A 22,220-nucleotide genomic window follows, 5' to 3' on the forward strand; every position below is an offset into this window, starting at 1 on the left:
CAACATGTAAGACCAGATGGATAATGTATGCAGAGAGATGGAAATTCTAAGAAAGAATAAAAAAGAAGTGCCAGAGTCCTTGGTGTGGCTACAGAGGCGGCTGTGACGTGAGAATGATGGGCAGGAAGGTGGGAGAGAGGAGAAGCCTGAGAAGCCACAGCTAGGTACAGCCTGTGGAGTAACAGGGGAAAGTTCAGTCACAGTGCTGAGAGGTGACCAGCTGAATGAGAAGGTACAGACCTCTAAACAGAGCCCATACAGACCTCCAAGTTTGGGTATGGGAGCCTGATGATAAAGAAAGCAAGCATTAGCCATATTCATCCAACTTGGATCAAGTACACCCAAACTAAAGAAACTTCCAATTCTTGCTCCACAAGCCTTTCGGTGGCAGCAGCTTTAAATGAAGATGAAGATAGGCAACCAGAAGACATGCTTCCTGAAGCTGTGAAAATACTAGAAGGGATGCACCAACATCAGTAGGACTTAACACCTTCAAACAGAGGAAAGCAGGATTTTCTGACAACTGCCTATGGGGCTGAAATATAAAATCTCTTCTTTGAAAGGTCCATGACCAAGACAATTAAAATAAGGGTGTGAGGTGGGTACAAAGGGAAATGAGCAGGTTCCTTTTGGAGCCGCTTTTCTTTGTAAAGGTTGAGTGCTACACAAATACATGAATTTGAAATTAGAGGTAATGTACGTTTTATATACAGATTTCAAGACATTTGCTAATTTTACAGTTTCACACGATTCATTTACAAAGGTTACAAACAATGAAGAAATCAGAAATAGTACCTTGTAAGAACTGCTTTTTTTCGTTAGAAACAGCTATTAGCACACTGAGTGGGAAGCAAAATGTTGCTATTTAAACAGCAAGCGGGGATGCCTGGGTGGCTCAGTTGGTTAAGCATCTGCCTTCGGCTCAGGTCATGATCCCAGGGTCCTGGGATCAAGTTCTGTATCAGGTTTCCTGCTCAGTGGGGAGCCTGCTTCTCCCTCTGCCTGCCACTCCCCCTGCTTGTGCTCATGCTCTCTCTCTCTCTCTCTGAGACAAATAAATAAAATCTTACAAAAAACAAAACAAAACTGTAAGCGATTACCCCCTAACTTAACTCCTTCATTACCTAAACTGGCTCCCAGGAACTGCCTTATACAGAAAGAGTATTGTACTGATTAAAGTTTCTAATAATCCTTCCAATTTCATTGGTGTTGGTTGTGACCTCTCCCTTTTCATTCATAATTTTATTAATTTGGGTCCTTTCTCTATTCTTTTGGATAAGTCTTGCCAGTGGTTTGTCAATTTTATTTATTCTTTCAAAGAACCAGCTTCTAGTTCTGTTGATCTGCTCTACTGTGCTCCTGGTTTCTAATTCATTGATCTCTGCTCTAATCTTGATCAACTGCTTTCTCGTGCATGGATTAGGCCTGTCCCTCTGTTGCTGTTCCAGCTTCTTGAGGTGAGAATATAAAAACTGCATTTTAGATTTTTCTATTCTTTTGAGTGAGGCTTGGATGGCTATGTATTTTCCCCTTAGGACTGCCTTTGCAGTGTCCCATAGGTTTTTGTTTTCATTCTTCTTGGTCTCCATAAATTGTTAAAATTGATTTTTGATTTCCTGGTTTATCGAATCATTCCTGAGCAGGATGGTTTTTAGTCTCCAAGTGTTTGAGTTTCTTCCAAATTTTTCCTTGTGGTTGAGTTCCAATTTCAAAGCACTGTGGTCTGAGAATTTGCAGGGAATAATTTCAGTCTTTTGGTATCGATTGAGACCTGTTTGTGACCCAGAACATGGTCTATTCTTGAGAATGTTCCAGGGGCATTAGAATAGAATGAGTATTCTTCTGTTCTGGGGTGTAGTGTTCGATATATATCTATGAGGTCCAACTCATCTAGTATGTCATTCAAAGCTCTGAATGGAAAATGTTACTAGGCTACTGACTAAAAATAAATTTAGATAATATTAAAACAGTTTTTTTCCTTATGAGCATTTGTTTTGCTTCAAGTCATCATAAACTAGGTATTGCCTTGTTATCAGTGATTACAGATGCTTCTTTAAAAATATTTTCTAAACTCTTATGTAGACTATTGAGTATTTGAAAGAGCCCACTTCATCTTGATGGGTAATGTCTACTGTCGTTAGTCTCCAAAGAATAACAATTTGCTGCCAAATTAAATCAGCATTTTGAATGTGCTTTTCTCAGTTTTTAATATTAGCTGGAAATACTACTTACTTGAGGCAAATCATAAGGAAATTGTTTCTTTTAAAATACAAACTAACACCCAAACTTTTAGCATACATATTGCTGAATATTTGGCTGATTTTAGCCTTTAAAAGGTATAAACACCAAAAAAAAAAAATTACACTGTATGAAAACAGAAAACAAGAAAATGCACTTTCTATAACTTTGTCAAAGCACTTGTTACTAACTTGCAAAATCCAATTTGAATTGAATTTAATACAGGATTTCTTATTAATACTATACTATGTGTATAGATTAAAATGTTTACACTAATGAATGCCCTCTCAAAACACTTTAGGTACTAAAAATAGAAGTAAATTCATCTTTAAACACCTGATGGAATCTCTGACCATATATACTTTGTTTGATCTGTGTGTTATAGGTTAGTTTGGGTTTTTCTGGGTTTTTAAAAAATTTTTTGTGTTGCATAGGAATTCCTTTTGAATGAGACAGTTAAACACATAGCCAAAGACAAAACAAACATACTACGTAATGATTTCCCTGAAAACCCCTTTAATGTTAATTTTGGAGGCAGCTCTTAGACTATTTTGTTGGTGTTACTACTTACTCTTTTATAAGCAGTGACACAGAGAAGTAGCCTCTATATATTCTTACACTATGTACATTTGCATTTAGAATGAGACCCAAGGGAGATAATGGAAATGTATATAGAACTATTAGTTCCTACTTACATGATTTAATTATATCAAGATATATGAATTGAACTCTAACTTGGAAGTAGACAAACTTTCCATTTTAGTCCATTTTATTGTTTATCTTAAAATAACGTCCCACTCCTACATATTCTTTTCTTGACCCAGATGTACTGTTAATGGGACCTTAAACTGGTATGGCCACTGTGGAAAACAGTATGGAGGTTCCTCAAAAATTTCAAACATATAATCCAGCAACCCCTCTCCCAGGTGTATGCCCAAAAGAAATGAAAACAGGAAAAAAAATAGAAATGAAAACAGGATCTTGAAAAGATAGCTGTACCCCCAAATTCACTGCACCATTATTCAAACAGCCTAGGTATGGAAACAACCTAAGTATCCATCAACAGATGAATGGATAAAGAAAATACCCATTCTATTATCCAAGAAAATGTGATATTTACACAGTTGACCCATGAACAACATGGGTTTGAATTGTGGGTCTACTTATACGTGGTTTTTTTCCAATAAATATATGTACAGGGGCACCTGGGTGGCCCAGTCAGTTACGTGTCTGACTCTTAGTTTAGGCTGAGGTCATGATCTCAAGGTTGTAAGATCAAGCCCCTTGTTAGGCTCCACACTCATCACAGAGTCTGCTTGAAAGATTCTCTCTCTCCCTCTCCCTCCCCCTCTGCCCCTCCTCCTGCTCGTGCTCCCTCTCAGATTAAATAAATAAATAAATAAATATCTTAAAAAATATGTATGTACAATACTGTAAATTTATTTTGTCTTCCTTATGATTTTCTTGATGCTTTCTTTTTTTAGCTTACTTTAAGAATATAGTATATAATACATATGACATATAAAATATGAATCAAGCTACTATTTATGGTATTGGTAAGACTTCCAGCCAACATTAGAGTATTAGTAGTTAAGTTTTTATGGAGTCAAAAGTTATATATGGATTTTCATGAGCAGTCAGTGCCCTAACCTCTGTATTGCTCAAGGGTCAACTGTTCATATATATACATACATATAGACACACACACACACACACACACACACACACAGAGGAATATTATCGACCATAAAAAAGAAGGAAATCCTGCTATTTGCAACAACATGGATGAATCTGGAAGACATTATGCTAAGTGAAATTAGCCAGACATAAAAAGACAAATAATATATGATCTCACTTATATATTTTATCTAAACAGCTCCTGGAACCAGAGAGTAAAAGAATGATTTCCAGGGACCATGGGCTGGGAAAACTGGGAGATGTTAGTCAAAGGGAATAAGCTTTCAGTTATAAGATGAATAAATTCTGTGGATCTGACGTACAACATGGTAATTGTAGTTAATAATAATTTATTGAATTCTTGAAATTTGCTAAGAAATTGATCTTAAATATTGTCACCACACACACACACACACAAATAATATTTAAAGTAATGGATGTGTTAACTTGATTGTGATCATCACGTCACAGCATACATGTTGTATATTAAATCATCATGTATCATTGTACACCTTTTAAAAATTCACACTGCAAAACCTAAATATAGACACTTTTTTATGAACCATACCTCAATAAAGCTGGGGAAAAAGAAGGAAAAAAAAGTTACATGCTCATTTCAATGGATAAAGAAAAAGTATTAGACAATATCAATAATCTTTCATAATAATAACAATAATAATAAAAAACATTTAAAGATGGGAAAGAGAAAGCACTTTCTTAATGGGATAAAGGTCACCTATGAAAAACCCTCAACTAAAATAATAATCAAAAGTAAAAGACAGAAAACTTTCTTCCAAGATCAGGAACAAGATGAACACGTTCACTCTCCCACTTCTACTCAACGTCATACGTATATGAAGTTATAGCCATGGAAATTAAGCAAGACAAAGATATAAGGCAAATTAGGTAGGAAGAGGGGCGCCTGGGTGGCTCAGCCATTAAGCATCTGCCTTCGGCTCAGGTCATGATCCCAGGGTCCTGGGATCGAGCCCCACATTGGGCTCCCTGCTCAGCGGGAAGCCCCCTTCTCTCTCTCCCACTCCCCCTGCTTGTGTTCCCTCTCTTGCTGTCTCTCTCTCTGTCAAATAAATTAAAAAATTAAAAAAAAAACTTAGGTAGGAAAAACTAAAACTACTCTTACAGATGACATAATCTTATGCATAGAAAATCCTAAAGACTCCGTCAAAAAGAATGTTAAAGCTAATAAAAGAATTCAGCGAAGTTGCAGGATACAAGGTCAACATACAATAATCAGCAATACATCTATCTATTCGTAATGAACAACTACAAAGGATTTTAAGATAACAATGCCATTTACGATAGCATCAAAGGAATGACAGGCTTATCAATAAATTTAAACAGGAGCTGCAAGACTTGTATGCTGACTACTACAAAATATCACCAAAAGAAATTAAAGAAGACTTAAATAAGTGGGAAAACTTCCTGTGTTCTTAAATCAGAAGACTATATTATTAAGATGGCAACAGTACCCAAAGCAATCTGTAGATTCAAGACAATACCTATTGAATTCTCAAAAGCCCTTTTTGAGAAATGAAAAAGCTGAACCATAAATTTTTTTTAAGATTCATTTATTATTTATTTTAGAGAGTGAGAAAGTGAAAGCGTGAGCAGGGAGGGGGCAGAAGAAGCGGGAGAGAAAATCTCAAGCAGACTGCATGCTGAGCATAGAGCCTGACAGGGGACTCAATCTTATGACCTTGAAATCATGACCTGAGCCCAATTCATAAGTCAGACACTTAACCAACTGAGCCACCCAGGTGCCCCTGAACTATAATTTTATATGGAACTTCAAAGGATACATATACCTCTATGTTTATGGCAGAGTTACTTACAATAGCCAGATTACTGAAAGAGCCCAAGTGTCCATCAATTGATGAATGGAAAAAGAAGATGTGAGATAGATTTTTATTTATATTGGAATATTAGTCATAAAAAATAATGAAATCTTGTCATTTGCAATGATGTGGATGGAGATAGTATCATGCTAAGCAAAATAAGTCAGTCAGAGAAAGACAAATATCACGTGATTTCACTCATATGTGGAATTTAGGAAACAAAACAAGCATAGAGAAAAAGAGAGAGGGGGGCAAACCAAGAAACTGACTTTTAATTATAAAGAGCAAACTGATGGTTACTGGAGGGGAGATGGGTGGGAGGGATGGGTTAAATAGGTGATGGGGATTAAGGAGTGCACCTGCTGTGATGAGCACCAGATGTCATCTGCAAGTGTTGAATCACTACACCTGAAACTGTTACACTGTACGTTAACTAACTAGGATTTAAAGAAAAACTTTTAAAAATAAAATAAAAAGTTAAAATCCAATTGTTGAAAAAGTTTATATGGAATTTCAAGAGACCCAGAATAGCCAAAACAATCTTGATAACAGAAGAACTAAGCTGAAAGACACACTTTCTGATTTCAGTACCACCAAGCTACAGTAATCAAACTGGTACTGGTGAAAGACAGACATATAGATCGAAGTAATACAACTGTGAGTAATGGCTAACTAGGTTTGACAAGGATTCCAAGACAATTACACTGGATGAAAAAGGTTTATTTCTACAAGTGATGTTGAAATAACTGGATATGCACATGCAAAAGAATAAAGTTGGACTCTTCCCTTACAGCAAGTATTAACTTTTTAAAATGGATCAAAAACCTAAATAGCTACTACTTTTTTAAAAAAAACTCTTAGGAAAAACATGCAGGCAAATATTCATGACTTTGGATTTGGCAAATATATGACACCAAAACACAAACAACAAAATAATAAATTGGATGTGATAAAAATTAAAAACATTTGTGCATAAAAGGGCACTATCAAGAAAGTTAAAACACAATCTACAGAATGGAAGAAAATATCATACAATAAAGGGGCTGTATCTGGAATATATAAAGAACTCTTACTCACTTACTACTTAACAAAAGACAAACAACACAATTTAAAATTAGGCAAAGGACTTGCATAGATATTTCTTCAAAAAAGTTGTACAAATGTCCAACAAGCACATGAAAAGATGCTTAATATCATTAGTCATTACAGAAAAAAGCCATGATAGCATGCCACTTCATACCCACCAGGATGAGAGTATTAAAAAAGAGAGAGAGAAAAAATGCAACCTCAAATGAAGAGAAACATGAATTATAAAAAACAAAACAGAACAGAACAGACACATGTTATACAGCAAAGGTGAGGGATTTTTCATATGTAGTTAGGATCCCTAATTAGTTGACTCTTTACAATATAAAGAACTGAACTACTGATACAGCGTGGATGAAAAACAAATGCCTTAGGCTAAGTGGAAGAAGCCAGTGTCAGAACCATATAATTCCATTTGCATGGATTCTAGAAAACGCAAAACTGCCTAGATGAGCAGATCAATGACTGCTAGGTATTAGGGGTTGAATGGAAAGGGCAACACAAGGAAATTTTTTGTTATGAGGAAATGGTTCTGTTTCCTGATTGCTGTGGAGGTTAAATTAATATATACATTTATTGAAACTCACAAAACTGTACACCCCCAAAAGGGGCAATTTTACTGCATGTAAAGCTTAATAATATATTAAAGGACCCAGAAAAAAGATAATAAAGGAATATGAAGAACAACTTTATGTTCACAATTTTGACCACTTACATATAATGGACAAATTCTATACAAGACACAAGCTACTAAAACTTACTCAAGGAAAATGGATTTAGAAACACATTTCTACATCTATCGAAGAATTAAATTTGTTATCAAAACCCTACTCCAGGCCCACTTCTGGTAATTTACCCTTATTCTACATATCCAATAACACAAAAATACATATGGATAATTCATTTCAGGTTTAATTGCAAAATACTATAAGGCTCCTAAATGCTCATAGATAGAAGATAGGTTGAATGAACTTTGCCACACCCATACAATGTATCTCTAAAACTAATGAAAATGTGTCTGTAAGCTCATAAGGAATGTTTTCTAAAACATAATGTTAGCTGAAAAGCACATTGTAAAGGAGTATGCAGTACACTAACATTTTTAAAAGAAACTGAGGAAAACAAGAAAATATAGAAAATTGCAAATTTTTTAGAAAATAAAACACAGAAAAAGATAAAACAGAATTAAGTAAGATATTATCTCTACAAGGGTGAGATGTACTGGTAAGAGAAGGGAATGATTCTTATCTAACTATGCTTTTTCTATAGTTTTTACTTTCTACAAATTGTGTTAATGTTTTACATACTCAGAAATTTATATTAAACTAACAGTGGTGACAGGATGAAAAATGGGATACAAACAGAAACAAATGTGCCTACTTATATTTCGAATGAATAATTACACTGAAAGTAAAAAGGAGTACTAACCCAAGTAATTTTTTAACATAATACTTTGACTACACAGCCTCAGACTAAATGTAGAACTACAAACAATTACCATACTTAATATGTTTGTTGCTTACAGTGGTATGGGTGGGCAGTTCCCTAACTATTTCCGGAGTAGTACAAAACTGAACAAAAGTGTAATTATATTGATAATGGTGAGGGGGGCACATTTCTCTTGTCCCTATATATACAGGGAAAAGCTAGGAAGAACTCTTCACATTGGATAGGAATTAGATGCAACAGTGTGAACTCACAAATGTTAAAATATGGATATTAGCTGGCTGTCTCAACCTCAGCACTACTGACATCTGAACCTGGATACTTCTGTTTCGGGGAATGTCCTGTACTCTGTAGCATATTTAGTGGCATCTCTGGCGTCTACACACTAGGTATCAGTAGTAGTCCTCCGCTAGACATGATAATCAAAAACCAAAAATATCTCTAGGCATTACCAATACCCCCTAGGTGGCAAAACTGCTCCTCAAGATGAGCCCACTGATACAAAGACATGTAAATACATACATACATAATTTGCATATATATGTTCATGTACATAGGTATATATATATATAGTGTGTGTGTGTGTATATATATATATTACAGAGATATCATTTTTATGATAAAAAATACTACAATCCAGAAAAGAAATATTTAAGAAACACTACAATCCAATCTCACCCACTGTCCCACCCACTCCACTGGCAATCCCAGATCACATGCCTTTTCTTCCTGGGAATCAAATCACCAAAGTCAATTTTACAAAGGAAAGACTCACGCTTCATTTCCATCTTGCTTATAAAATCAACCCCCAAAGCTACAGCGACATTTGAAAAGAGACAGAAAGCCAGCTTCTCGGTGAGGGCCATCTGTGTATACAAGGTGCTCACGAACACATATGGAAAGAAGGTGACAAAATAGAGGAAACCTCCAACAGAAACAGCCAAAGTAGCTGAAAAGTAAGAAGGAAAACACAGAGTCAGTTCAAGTAAACTACAAAAGCTTGATGTAGAAATCTCATCTCATTACAAATAGCTCTAAAATGTAGACCCTACAAAAGAAGGGAAACTGCCTTGGTCACCACTGTATCATGAGCATCTGGAACAGTGCTGAACAGGTGCTCAATAAATATTTTTCCTTAAATGAATGAATGAATGAATGAGTGGTACAGGGAATAAACTTTGCTGGAATTCATCCTCCTTCTAATGCTAATGCTATGACAATGAATATTTACTTATCTAAAAAAGGACTTATGTTTATAAAAGCTTCCTTTTTCATTTTTAATTCGTGACTGCTCAGCCTAACGATCTCTAGATGGACACCACCACTAATCTCATCATATGAATACACCTGTTTCCATTTATTTTGGAATGTTGGAAGATGAAAACTGAAAAAGCTGACAGTGGTTTTAGACAATATATTTTCAGTCTTATCCATGATACTTTGAATACTTATTTAATACTTTATAAAACAGTACATTAAAAAGACAGAAAAAAGTCAGTGTAGCAGAGAAGCATCTGGATTAGGATGCTATGTGTCACGGGGATTGCATTATTTCAGACCAACTCTTTCAATGACAACAGAAAAATCTAGACAAATTATTTTTTAAATTTGTTTATATGTTAAAGTGATACTTTTTAAGTTAGTTAAGTGACAGAGAGCTACCAGTAAGGGATAATTTGCAGGGCCAAAATCGAGGTAAGAAGAGAACTCAGGAGAGGTAAGTCTAAAATTTCATGCTAATTTTCACCTCGAAGCATTTGTAAAATCTGTGGCTGAGAGTCTGAGGGACTGAGCAGAGTTTTTGACAATGTCAAAGGCATACAGAAATTAAGACACGCTAAAGAAAAGAAGCCATAATTAATACCTCAAACTTTTACTTAGGGCCCTGAAAGGCTACATCTAAAGTACAGGTGTACCAGAAACGGATCATTTTCAATCACCTCAAATTCTTATTGGATTATTATCACACCCCTAATCTAGGGGTGCTAGAGCCCCACACCTAAATGACTGATGGATTTAAAAGTAAATCCTCTATGCAGGAAAAAAAGTCATCCAAAGACTCAAGTGATTTCCACAATTTTTATATGCAGTGCTTTACATTAAATAAATTACTAGGAATACCAGGTGTTCTGGGTTGAATTGTGTCCACCACCCCAATATTCACATGTTGAAGCCTTAACCTCCAGTATCTCAGAATATGCCATAGTTAGAGACAGGGCCTTTCAAAGGATGATTAAGTTAATATGAGGTCAGGTCACCCTCTGAGACGGTGTTTGTGAGTGTTAAAAACACTCCCCAAGATTTCATTCTTCTTTATGGCTGAGTAATATTCCTCTTTATGGCTGAGTAATATTCCCGTGTGTGTGTGTGTGTGTGTGTGTGTGTGTGTGCACGCGCATGCACGCATGTGTGTGCCACAGCTTCTTTATCCATTCATCAGTCAATGGACATTTGGGCTGTTTCCATAATTTGGCTATTATAGAATAATGCTGCTATAAACATCAGGGTACATATATCCTTTTGAATTAATATTTTTGTATTCTTTGGGTAAATACCTAGTAGTGCAATTACTGGATCATATAGTAGTTCTATTTTTAACTTCCTGAGGACTTCCAAGCTAGAGAGTATTATGGTAAGTGAAATATATCAGTCAGAGAAAGTCAAATACCATATGATTTCACTCACATGTGGACTTAAAAAACAAAACAAATGAGGGGCACCTGGGTGGCTCAGCTGGTTGAGCATCCAACTCTTGATCTTAAGGTCCTGAGTTCGGCCCCAGCCCAATGTGGAGTCTACTTAAACAAACAAACAAAGAAACAAACTAAGGGGGAGAAAAGAGAGAGAGAGAGAGGCAAACCAAAAAACAGACTGTTACTTCTAGAGAACACACTGATGGTTATAAGAGGGGAGGTTGTGGGGGGGAATGGGTTAGATAGGTGATAGGGATTAAGGAGTACACCTGTGATGAGGACGGTGTGCTGTATGGAAATGTTGAATCACTATATTGTACACCCGAAACTAACAGAATGCTGTTTGCTAACTATACTGGAATTTTAAATTAAATTAAATTATGTTAAATTAAAGGGGGAAAAAAAGGCCAGGATGTGGTGAAACAGGAACCCTTATTCACTGCTGGTGGGGATAAATATAAAATTGTATAGCCACACTGGGAAAAAATTGGGAAGTTCTCTAAAAGTTGAATTTAAATTTATCTCACAATCCAACAATTCCATTTCCAGAAGCGAAAACATACGTCCACACAAAGACTTGTATGTAAATAGCCATAGCAGTGTTATTCATAATGGCCTAAAATACTGTGAACAATTTAAATGTCTTTTAACCCTGGGATGCATAAACAAAATGTTATATATCCATATAAGGAAATATTATCCAGCAATTAACAGAAAGGAAATACTGATACATGCTAAAACATGAATGGATTTCAAAATCATTATGTTAAGAAGCTAGACTAGATATTTTAGAAGAAGAAAAGACTTCATACTTACTTTACCCATATACACCAAATGTCTAGATAAGCCAAATTTATGTAGAAAGAAAGCAGATAAGTTGTTGCCTTGTATCAGAGAGATAAGAATGAGGATTGACTGAAAATTAGCTCTAAGGAAATTCTAGGAGTGATGGAAAACTTCTAACATGAGACTTGGTGATGTTGCATAACTTGAAAAACCTACCAGTGGGTGAATTTTATGGTATGTATATTATACTTTTATAAAGCTGTAAAAATACGTGGTCAAAGATGTAAACGGGCATTTTATAGAGGAAAATCACACATGGTTCTTATTAACCTAAAAATACGATCAGCATCAATAATTACCAGGAAATTACAAATTAAAAGTACTATGAGATACCTTTCACACCTCAAAATATGATACAAATTTTAAAAGTCTGAAACAACAGAGATACTTATGTACTGCTAGGAGAAATTTGAAATTGTACAACCATTTTGGAAACAGTCTGACATAACCTTGTAAGGTAACATGCTCACATACTCTGAGTAAGAAACTCCACTCCTAATTATGTGCCCCAGAAAAAATCTACCAGCTGACATATGTAAGAATGTTCACATCAATATTATTCATAACAATAACTAGAAACAACCCAAATACCCATCAAGTGTAAAACAGATAACTGTACAAGAGAACACTATATAGCAGTAAAAATGAAATCATAACTATATAGATAAAGCTTAAATCATAACAGCATGTTACATCCAAATCATATAGTGTAATTTCACTAATAAAACTAAGCAATGCATTAACTAGTGATAGATACATAAGTGGGAAAGCTGTAAAGAAAAGTCAATCAGAATAGTGGTTATTATCAGAAAGGAGCACCCAAAGCGTTCCTTAGACACCAACAATTTCTGTTTTCCAGTGCGGTATGTTGAGTACTTGGGGGAGCACCTGGGTGTTCATTTTATTATTATGTACACTGTATATACACTCTTGCATTTGTTATCTCTTTCATGCCATGAAAAAGCTTAAAGGACTTATAATAAAAAATATGGAAAAGCATCAGTAGAAATATAATAGAATGATACCACCTCATATATAGATCATTCCCTAGGGAATACATGTAGTTTTATTTAGTCAAAAAGCCAACTAAAACAGGAATCACAAAAAACAATCAAAAATCTTCAGATATGTAAGCAGATGGCAAGAAGGATAAAGTAGCACTTCTGTAACTTCCAAATATAAAATTGTATATAACTCACTAATCTTCTGCTATTAAAACTTGGAATTTTTATCTACTGATTGCATTCACTGATGCCCTTCTCACATAAACCACAATCTTAATACCTTGGTGAATGTAAGCAAAGCAAGAATTTGCTGTTCCTTCTGTGTGGCACCTTTGTTTCTCATTCACCTGCACAGCAAGAGCGGCTCTTTGACGTTTTACCTTTATTTGAGGTGTACCTCTTAAATAGTCCACCTTTGGCAGGTTCTCCAGACTTCCCTTAGCCCCTGAATTGCTATCAGAAGAAAACACCAAAATCTCTAGTGCTCAACAGAAAATCCCAACACAAAAGCTATCTTTGGCATTCAATCACCTCCCATCTAATTTTTTGGACTTTGTGCCACCTCAGCAATGTTTATAAACAGAAAGAATTTTTAAAAAATATTTAATCAGTATCATAGTTGTTTTGGCCAATGAGTTGCTTCTGGGGATTTGTCCACTTTACCTGCTCTTCAGCAAGCTACCTTCAGCCTGACTTTGACATAATGAGTCTCTGCACTCATAGTTTTACTACACTTCATGACAGGTGGTAGGTATGACTCTCTTCTTTGTAAGAACCAACCAAGTGGTAGCAGTGTTACCGAAAACAATAAAAATACCTATGAAATGTCAATTTTACCATAAAGCAATTTGTTTTATAGTACTTGTACCTTAAATGACCAAGAGAAGGTAATACTCTAATTACTCAGCATATATGAAAGATATAAAGGTGAAAATGGTGAATATTTGTTATCTAAAAAAGAAGATATACTTATTTTTTAATAAATGATAACAGAAAATGACCACTGGAGAAGTAATTGTACAAATTCCCTAACTTAGCCCAGTCTGAATTTATCCAGTTACATACCCCTCTCAAATGTGAGAACACAAAGGGTAGAAGTCGATTCTCATGTGCCTTTTGCATATCTGACGTGGTTCTAGGAATGTGGTGAGTGATCCAAAGATTTTAAAGAGCAAGTGAGTGGATGAATGAATATTTCCACATGACCCTATTTCAGTTGACACCCTATTGTCACATGTGACCTTATGTCAGTTTTACGGGCATCCTCTGCTGTATTGATTTTCCTGTGCCCTTCCTCTCAAGTCATTTTACGTGTATATGATATCTGTCTTTTTTGTTAAAGTATAATAAGCAGAGCCTGGATATGAGGTGGCAGCTGAAGGTTAGAAAGAGCTCCCAAATGCAATCATCTTTAAGATCAACTGAAACGCTGAGAATCTGTCAACGGAGGAGTCTTAGACTCACCTGTATCGAAGAATGTGGAAATCAGAAAGCCGAAGAATATAGAGGTGACAACGAAGCACAGGAAAAAGACGAAGACGAGAGATGGGTCACTGTACTGGAGGACTACCTCAGGTACGATCTAACAAAACAAGTGGGATGTCAGTTTAGTCCTACTGGAAGAGGTGTCATAGATAAACAAGGGAGGCCAAAGAAAATACCCTTACCACTTGAGTAGTCCTAGTGAAATGGGTCACTGCTCAGAGAGATGCAAAGTGAACTAAGTAACTCTTTTCTTGGGGAAGGGCTGCCCACCTAGGTCTATGGTTTTGTGTGCTGATAAACCGAGCCACTTCTGAATTCCCAAGGGGACTCAGTGAAAAACTATGCATGTATTCTTTCAGAAAATAAAACCCACTCAGCCCATTCCCACCGTTATTTTAACCCTTTCGAACTTTAGATGCAGCGTTCTGCATTCAAATACATACTTGCCTTGACAAATAAAATCACGCATAGTAAACAGATGATAATTAAAAACATCAGAAAGAATGAGACAAAATAGGAAGCCCAGAGCATAGCATTACTGAGTCCTATCATGAGCTGGTACTCCTGTAGAGAGTAAACACAAACCAAATGTCATGAAAAACAATTCATAGTTTTCAAAATGCATTCATAAATATTATCTGACTTATTTCCTACAAAAACTTACATAGGTTAAGTATTGTCATCCTCATTTTACAGAGAAATCGAGTCTCAGAATAGTTAAGTGACCTGATCAAAACCATCCACCTAACAAGTGGCAGTGCTACAATTCCAACTCAGAATTTTGAGTCCAGATCTCCTCCCTGATAACTTACCAGTTGTGGTTCTAACACAAGAAATACTTAACTAAAAATTTAAAACACAAAAAATAAGACCACCTTTCTCTTCATTATATTCTACCTCCAGGAAGTCTTAAAGAAAGGTAATACAAGCTTTAATTCAATTATATACTAAAGCAGGGACAGGCAAACTACAGCCTATGGGCTAAATTCAGGCTGCCTCCTACTTTTATAAATAAAGCTTTATTGGCACACAGCCATGCTCACTCATTTCTGTACTGTGGTTGCATTCATCCTATAATAGAATTGATAGCTGTAATATGGCCTGCAAAGCCTAAAATATATATTATCTGGTTTTGTTTCTAGGTAAAGTTTGCTATTTCCTAATTTACATAAACCCTTCTAATTTTATAGATCATAACGCCAGACTCAAAGAGGGTGAGTTGCTGCTACAAAGCTGCACGGAAGGAGCTCCCTGTTCGGTGCTCTTCCCCCTCCATCATGCTGCCTCTGTACATTTCTGAGGCTACTTTTCTGTGGTACAGTGAATCTGAGACAGATTCCCCTGGTTTGAATCCTCACTCTGTCACTTACCTGCAATATAACCTTGAGCAAACTCCTTGACCTCTCTGTGCCTCAATGTCCTCATCTGTCAACACTAAAATCCAAATAACATTATGGGCAAGTTCACAGATTTTTAGTAGTGAGCTTTGTGAACTATAATTCAGCATAGTATCCAAAATATATAAAGAACTTATAAAATTCAACACCCCAAAACCAAATAATCCAATTAAAAAATGGGCAGAGGACATGAACAGACATTTCTCCAAACAAGAAACAAACAGCCAACAGACACATGAAAAGATGCTCATCACTTATCATCAGGGAAATGCAAATCAAAATGAGATATCATCTCACACCTGTCAGAATGGCTAAAATCAACAATACAAGAAACAACAGGTGTTGGCAAGGATGTGGAGAAAAGGGGAAAGGAACCCTCCTGCACTGTTGGTGGGAATGCAAACTGGTGCAGCCACTGTGGAAAACAGTATGGAGGTTCCACAAAATGCTAAAAATAGAGCTACCCCTGATCCAGCATTTACCCAAAGAATACAAAAATTCTAACTCAAAGGGATACATGCACCCAATGTTTATAGCAGTATCACTTACAATAGCCAAATTATGGAAACAGCCCAAATGTCCATTGACTGATGAATGGATAAAGAAGATGTGGTACATACATACACTGGAATATTGCGCAGCCATAAAAAAGAATGAACTCTTGCCATTTGCAATGACATGGATGGAGCTAGAGAGTAAAATGCTAAGTGAAGTAAGTCAGTCAGAGAAAGACAAATACCATATGATTTCATTCATGTGGAATTTAAGAAACAAAACAAAGAAGCAAAGGGAAAAAAAGAAAGAGAGAGAGAAATCAAGAAATAGACCCTATTATTTATAGAGAACAAACCTGACGGTTATAAGAGAAGAGGGAGGTGGAGGGATGGGTGAAACAGGTGATGAGGATTAAGGAGTGCACTTGTCATGATGAGCACAGCGTGACTTACAAACTGTTGAATTACTACAGTGTACACCTGCAAATAATGTAACACTGTACATTAACTAACGAGTTTAAATAAAAACTTAAAACGTTACACGATCATTTTAATTTAAAAGGATAATAAAAAGAGTCAAATTAGTGGTGCTAGTTTCCAAAAGCTATTCAAAAGAGGGGTTTTTTACTATATCATTAAAGTAATGTATTTTAATTATAATATTTCAGTATTAAACTCTGAGGCCTTAGTGTCCTCGGTCTAGTACATAGGAAATGCTTAAAATCGTGTACTGAATAAGCAAATAAATGTGAGGATATCTGGTCATTTGATTCTTTCCAATATCCTTAGAAATGGATTCAGGTATATTTTATTATGCCAAGGAATCAAATAAGGAAATAAAGTATTAATGAAAAGACTACAGAACCATGAAAAAAAGAGATTTACTAAGGATCACTGACAAATTCAGTCCTTTAAAGCAAATTTCAATGAAAAATCAAAAAGAGAAAGTTTACAATGAACCTGAGTAACCTACAAAGGACACCAAAATTCCCAGGTGGCAAACTTATATGTATAGATATACTAAATTGTTCAAAGATCTCTTGGTAAGTGGCTCAGGCCTGTTTTCCTTGTCAATTTTTATTTTTTAACATACATTATTTATGTAATAGACATCAATATTTTAGAAGAAAATCATTTGGAATTGTGTGCCTGTATCTTAAAATGAGTGGTGAATGAAGCTAAGGCAGCAACCCAGCCAAGATGCAAGGTAACTCTGTCTTAAATAAGAGCACATGGTCTCTACAGTTCTTTCATACAAAATTTCTAATATAAACAAAATCTAAGAGAAATGGAAGGATTCCACTTCTGGCCTACATGGGACAAATGGGACCAGATTTACTCTCTAACTAGAAACAACTTCAAAAAACAAAAAAAGACATCTATACAATGAATATCACTCAGCCATAAAAAAGAAGGAATCCTACCATTTGCAACAATACAAACAGAGCTTCAGGGCATTATACTTAGTGAAATTTCAAGGCAGATACATGTGAAAAAAGGACATATATAGAGTGGAATATTATTCAGCCATAAAAAGGAAAGAAATTTTTTGATTTGCAACAACAGGAATGGACCTTGGGGATGCTATGCTTAGTGAAATAAGCCAGACAAACGCTTTATGATATCACTAAATGCAAAATCTAAAAACAAAAATAACAACGAAAAGCCAACTCACAGATACACAGGACTGGCAGTTGCCAGAGGCTGGGGGTAGGGGAAGGTGCTTAAAAGGCACAAATTTCTAGTTATAAGATAATTAAATCCTGGGGACATAATGTACAGCATGATGACTAGAGTTAGCAATACAATATGTATATCTGAAAATTGCTAAGAGAATAGTTCTTAAAAGTTCTCCTTACACACACACACACACACACACACACACACACAAATTCATAACTGTGTATAGGGATGGATGTTAACTGAACTTATTATAATCATTTTGCGACGTATACATATATCAAATCATTATGTTGTACACCTAAAACTCTACACTTTATAGGTCAATTATATGTCAACTAAAAAAGTAAAAAATAATTTTTAAAGGAAAGAAACACAAGTGAAAAACTGATTTTCAAGACATGGAAGATGAGTCAATAAAGGCCAGTAGTCCCTTAGAGAAGAATGAAACAAAAGAGATTAGCCCCGTGATCAATCACTTAGCTAGTTGCTAACTACTTCCCTAGCTAACTGGAGTGAGAGCCCAGCAATGTTCCTGAGAGCAGAAGACAGCTGGGAATCCATGGAGGACAAGGTGGCTGGAGTTTGCAATGTCAGATAACAGCAGAAAGATGATCACAGAGGGAGAGCTCCAGGGATCTTTGAAAAGTACTCCTATAATCTTCATGTTAGTACTCATCAGTCTGTATATATGAAGAATGGGGTCAGGGCCATGACAAGAAACACTTGTAAGAACAAATACATATAGTTAGAAATAGTTCCTGTTCCCACCAGCCAGAGTTTAAAACCACATAATTTAAAACCACATAATTATGGGTCATAAGTAGAATACGTCCAAGGATTTTGTGTTAACGGTGGGCCAAATTTAGCCCTAGACCTGGGTTTTCCAACCTCAGCTCTACTGAAAACATATTCAGTGCAAAGCATTATCCTACGTGTGTCATATACATCAGGATTTCTCACTGTCAGCACTATTTGTATTTCGGACTAATTTTTAATTGTGGGGGGAGGGGAGGCTATCTCATGCATTATAGGATATTTAACAGCAACACTAAACTACATACTAGGTGCCAGTAGCAATCATCCTAGGTATACAAATATCCCAAGGCATTACTAAATGTCCTCTGGGAAGAAAAGAGACCCCAGTTGAGAACTACTGCCTTAGAATAAATGCCACTCTAGTCCCACTTAACAAAAATTAAAAGCAAGACCCCAAAGGATAATACTGATTCCAGATTATTTAACTCAGTTTCAAAATAAAACTGAAGAATATAAGACTACAGAAATACCCAAGACACAACAAAGTAAAATCCACAATGCCCGGCATTCAATAAAGAATTGATGTGATGGACAATCTCTAAGTTGACCCCTAGCCTCTCTGCCCTTTGTTGTTCACACTCCTGTGTGGTTCCCTCCCATTGAGTGTGGGTGGGTCACACAACTTATTTTAATCAATAAAATGTAGCAAGGGTGATGAAATGTCACTTCTGCAATTATGTTACATAGGATTACGGCACTTCTCTCACTCTGAGACTCTTCCCTCCTGCTCAATTTGATGATGCTGTAGGTCATTGTAGAAGGCCCATAAGTCAAGGTGCTGAGGACAGCCTACATCCAAGTCAGAAAGAAACTAAAATACTCAGTCCTACAACTATAAAAACTGAACTCTGCCAACAACTAAAAGAGCTTAGAAAAGATTCTTCCCCTATTTGAGACTCAGATGAGACCACAACTCTGGATGACATCTTGATTGCAGCCTTGCAGAAAACCCAGCAAAGCCATGCCTGAATCCAACACACAGAAACTATGAACCAATAAATGTGCTTATTATAAGCTACTAAGTTGTAGTAATATTGTTATATAGTAGTAAATAAATAATACATGACGTATGCAAAGGAAGAGACATATGACCCATATGTAGAATACAGCAAGTGAAAAGAAAACTCGATCATCAAAACTGACACACAAATGTGCAATTATAGAATTAGTGGACAAGGATACTAAAGATTACTACAACTGCATTCCATCTGCTTAGTAAGCTATAAGAAAATGTTACATGCTCAGTAAACACATAGAAAATATAAAAGTATCTGAGACAAAAAATACACTAGAGAGAATTAACATCAGATTAGATGTTGCAGAAAATATTATTGAACTTGAAGACACGGTAATACCAAAATGAAACACAACAGGCCTGAAAAAATTGAAAAGAGCATCAATAAGCCATGAGACAAATTCAGGTAGCCTAATATAGGTCCCGGAGGGAATGAAGGGAGACAGATGGCCTAAGAGATATGTAGAAATAGAAACATCAAAATTTTTCAAAATTCTGACCAATCACAAACCCACAGATACAAGAAGCTCCATGAAATCCAAGCACAAGAAACACAAAGAAAACTATACAAAGGAATATCATAGTCAAATTGCTGAAAACTAGTAAAACAGGAAATCTATAAAGCATCCTCCCAAAATGACACATTATGTACAGAGTGGGGGAAAGCCCCATTTCACTGGAAACAGGGGAAGCAACATAAAAATGGATCAGATATTTAAATACTAAAGGAAAAACTTCTTACTTCAGAATTCTTAACACAACGTAAATACCTTTCAAAAATGAAAGCAAAATAAAGACCTTGCCAGATATATAAAAGTTGAAAGAATAAAATCAATAGAACAGCACTACAAAAAAATGTTAAGACATTCAGGCAGAAGGAAAATGATATAGGATGGATCTGGATCTACACAAGAAATAAAGAGAACAGAAAGTGAGAAATACACTAGAAAAATATAAAACTTTTTTCTTATTAAATCTCTTTAGATTTACTTTTAAAAGCAAAAATAATACCAATACATTGTAAAGAAGTAAAAGGTATGACAAAACTGGCAAACATGTATACTATAAACCCTAAAGCAACCATGAAAATAACCCAACTAAGAGTTATTGACAATAAGTTATAGCCAATAAGACAATAAGTTCAACTAAATGATAAGAGACTCAATAAAAAAAAACAGCAATAGTAAAGTCACAGGATACAAAATTAATATACAGAAATCTGTTGCATTTTTATACACTAATAATGAAGCACCAAAGAGAGAAATTAAGTGAATAGTACCATTTGCAATTGCACCAAAAATAATAAAATACCTAGCAATAAACTTAACTGAAGAACTGACAGACTCTGAAACTATAAAATACCAAAAGAAACTGAAGATGACACAAACAGAAAGAAATTCCATGCTCATGGATTAGAAGAACACATATTGTTAAAATGTCTATATTACCCAAAGCAATCTACAAATTTATTGCAATCCCTATCAAAATACCACCAGCATTTTTCACAGAGCTAGAACAAACAATCTTAGAATTTACATGGAACCACAAAAGACCCTGAATAAACAAAGGAGGTATCACAGTTCCAGATTTCAAGTTATACTACAAAGCTGTACTGATCAAAACAGTATAGTATTAACACAAAAGCAGACACACAGATCAATGCAATAGAAAATCCAGAAATGAACCCACAACTGTATGGTCAATTAATCTTCAACAAAGAAGGAAAGAACATGCAGTGGAAAAAATCTCTTCAACAAATGGTGTTCCAAAAACCAGAGAGCAACATGTAAAAGAATGAAACTGGACCACTTTCTTATACCATACACAAAGACTCAAAATGGATTAAAGACCTAAATATGAGATGGGAAACCACTAAAATCCTAGAGGAGAACATGGGCAGTAATCTCTTTGACATCAGCCATAGCAACGTTTTTCTAGATATGTCTAGAAACAAAGGCAAAAATAAACTATTGGGACTACATCAAAATAAAGAGCTTCTGTACATTAAAAATCAACAAAACTAAGACAAGCTACTGAATGGGAGAAGATATTTGTAAATAATATATCCAATAAAGGGTTAGCATCCCAAAATATATTAAGAACTTAATACAACTCAATACCCAGAAAACATATAATCCACTTAAAAAACAGAGAGGCCCTGGATAGACATTCTTCCAAAGAAGACATATGGATAATCAACAGACACATGAAAAAATGTTCAACATCACTAATCATCAGGAAATGCAAATCAAAACCACAATGAGATAACACCTTACACCTGCCAGAATGGCTAGAATCAGAAGGACAAGAAATAAGTATTAGTGAAGATATGAAGAAAAAGGAACCTCTCACACTGTCGGTGGGAATGCAAATGGGTATAGCTACTGTGGAAAAAAGTATGGAGGTTCCTCAAAAAATTAAAAACAGAATTACCATATGATCTAGTAATTCCACTATTGGGTATTTACCCAAAGAAAATGAAAA

At 35.5% G+C, this 22,220-nt stretch overlaps 1 protein-coding gene across 1 annotated transcript in view; it reads right to left on the reverse strand.

Moving 5' to 3' along the window:
* LOC103668908 (ATP-binding cassette sub-family A member 3-like) overlaps window positions 1-22,220 on the reverse strand; it is a 159,316-nt gene that overhangs the window by 114,197 nt on the left and 22,899 nt on the right. Inside the window, exons 6-8 of the mRNA XM_040636564.1 lie at window positions 14,779-14,895; window positions 14,311-14,428; window positions 9,079-9,252 (exon numbers count right to left, since the gene is read on the reverse strand). Of these exons, the coding sequence (XP_040492498.1) occupies window positions 9,079-9,252; window positions 14,311-14,428; window positions 14,779-14,895 (409 nt within the window). The remainder of the gene's footprint in view (window positions 1-9,078; window positions 9,253-14,310; window positions 14,429-14,778; window positions 14,896-22,220) is intronic.

Source organism: Ursus maritimus, unplaced genomic scaffold (assembly GCF_017311325.1).
Source record: "Ursus maritimus isolate PB19 unplaced genomic scaffold, ASM1731132v1 scaffold_2, whole genome shotgun sequence".
Lineage (NCBI taxonomy): Eukaryota > Metazoa > Chordata > Mammalia > Carnivora > Ursidae > Ursus > Ursus maritimus.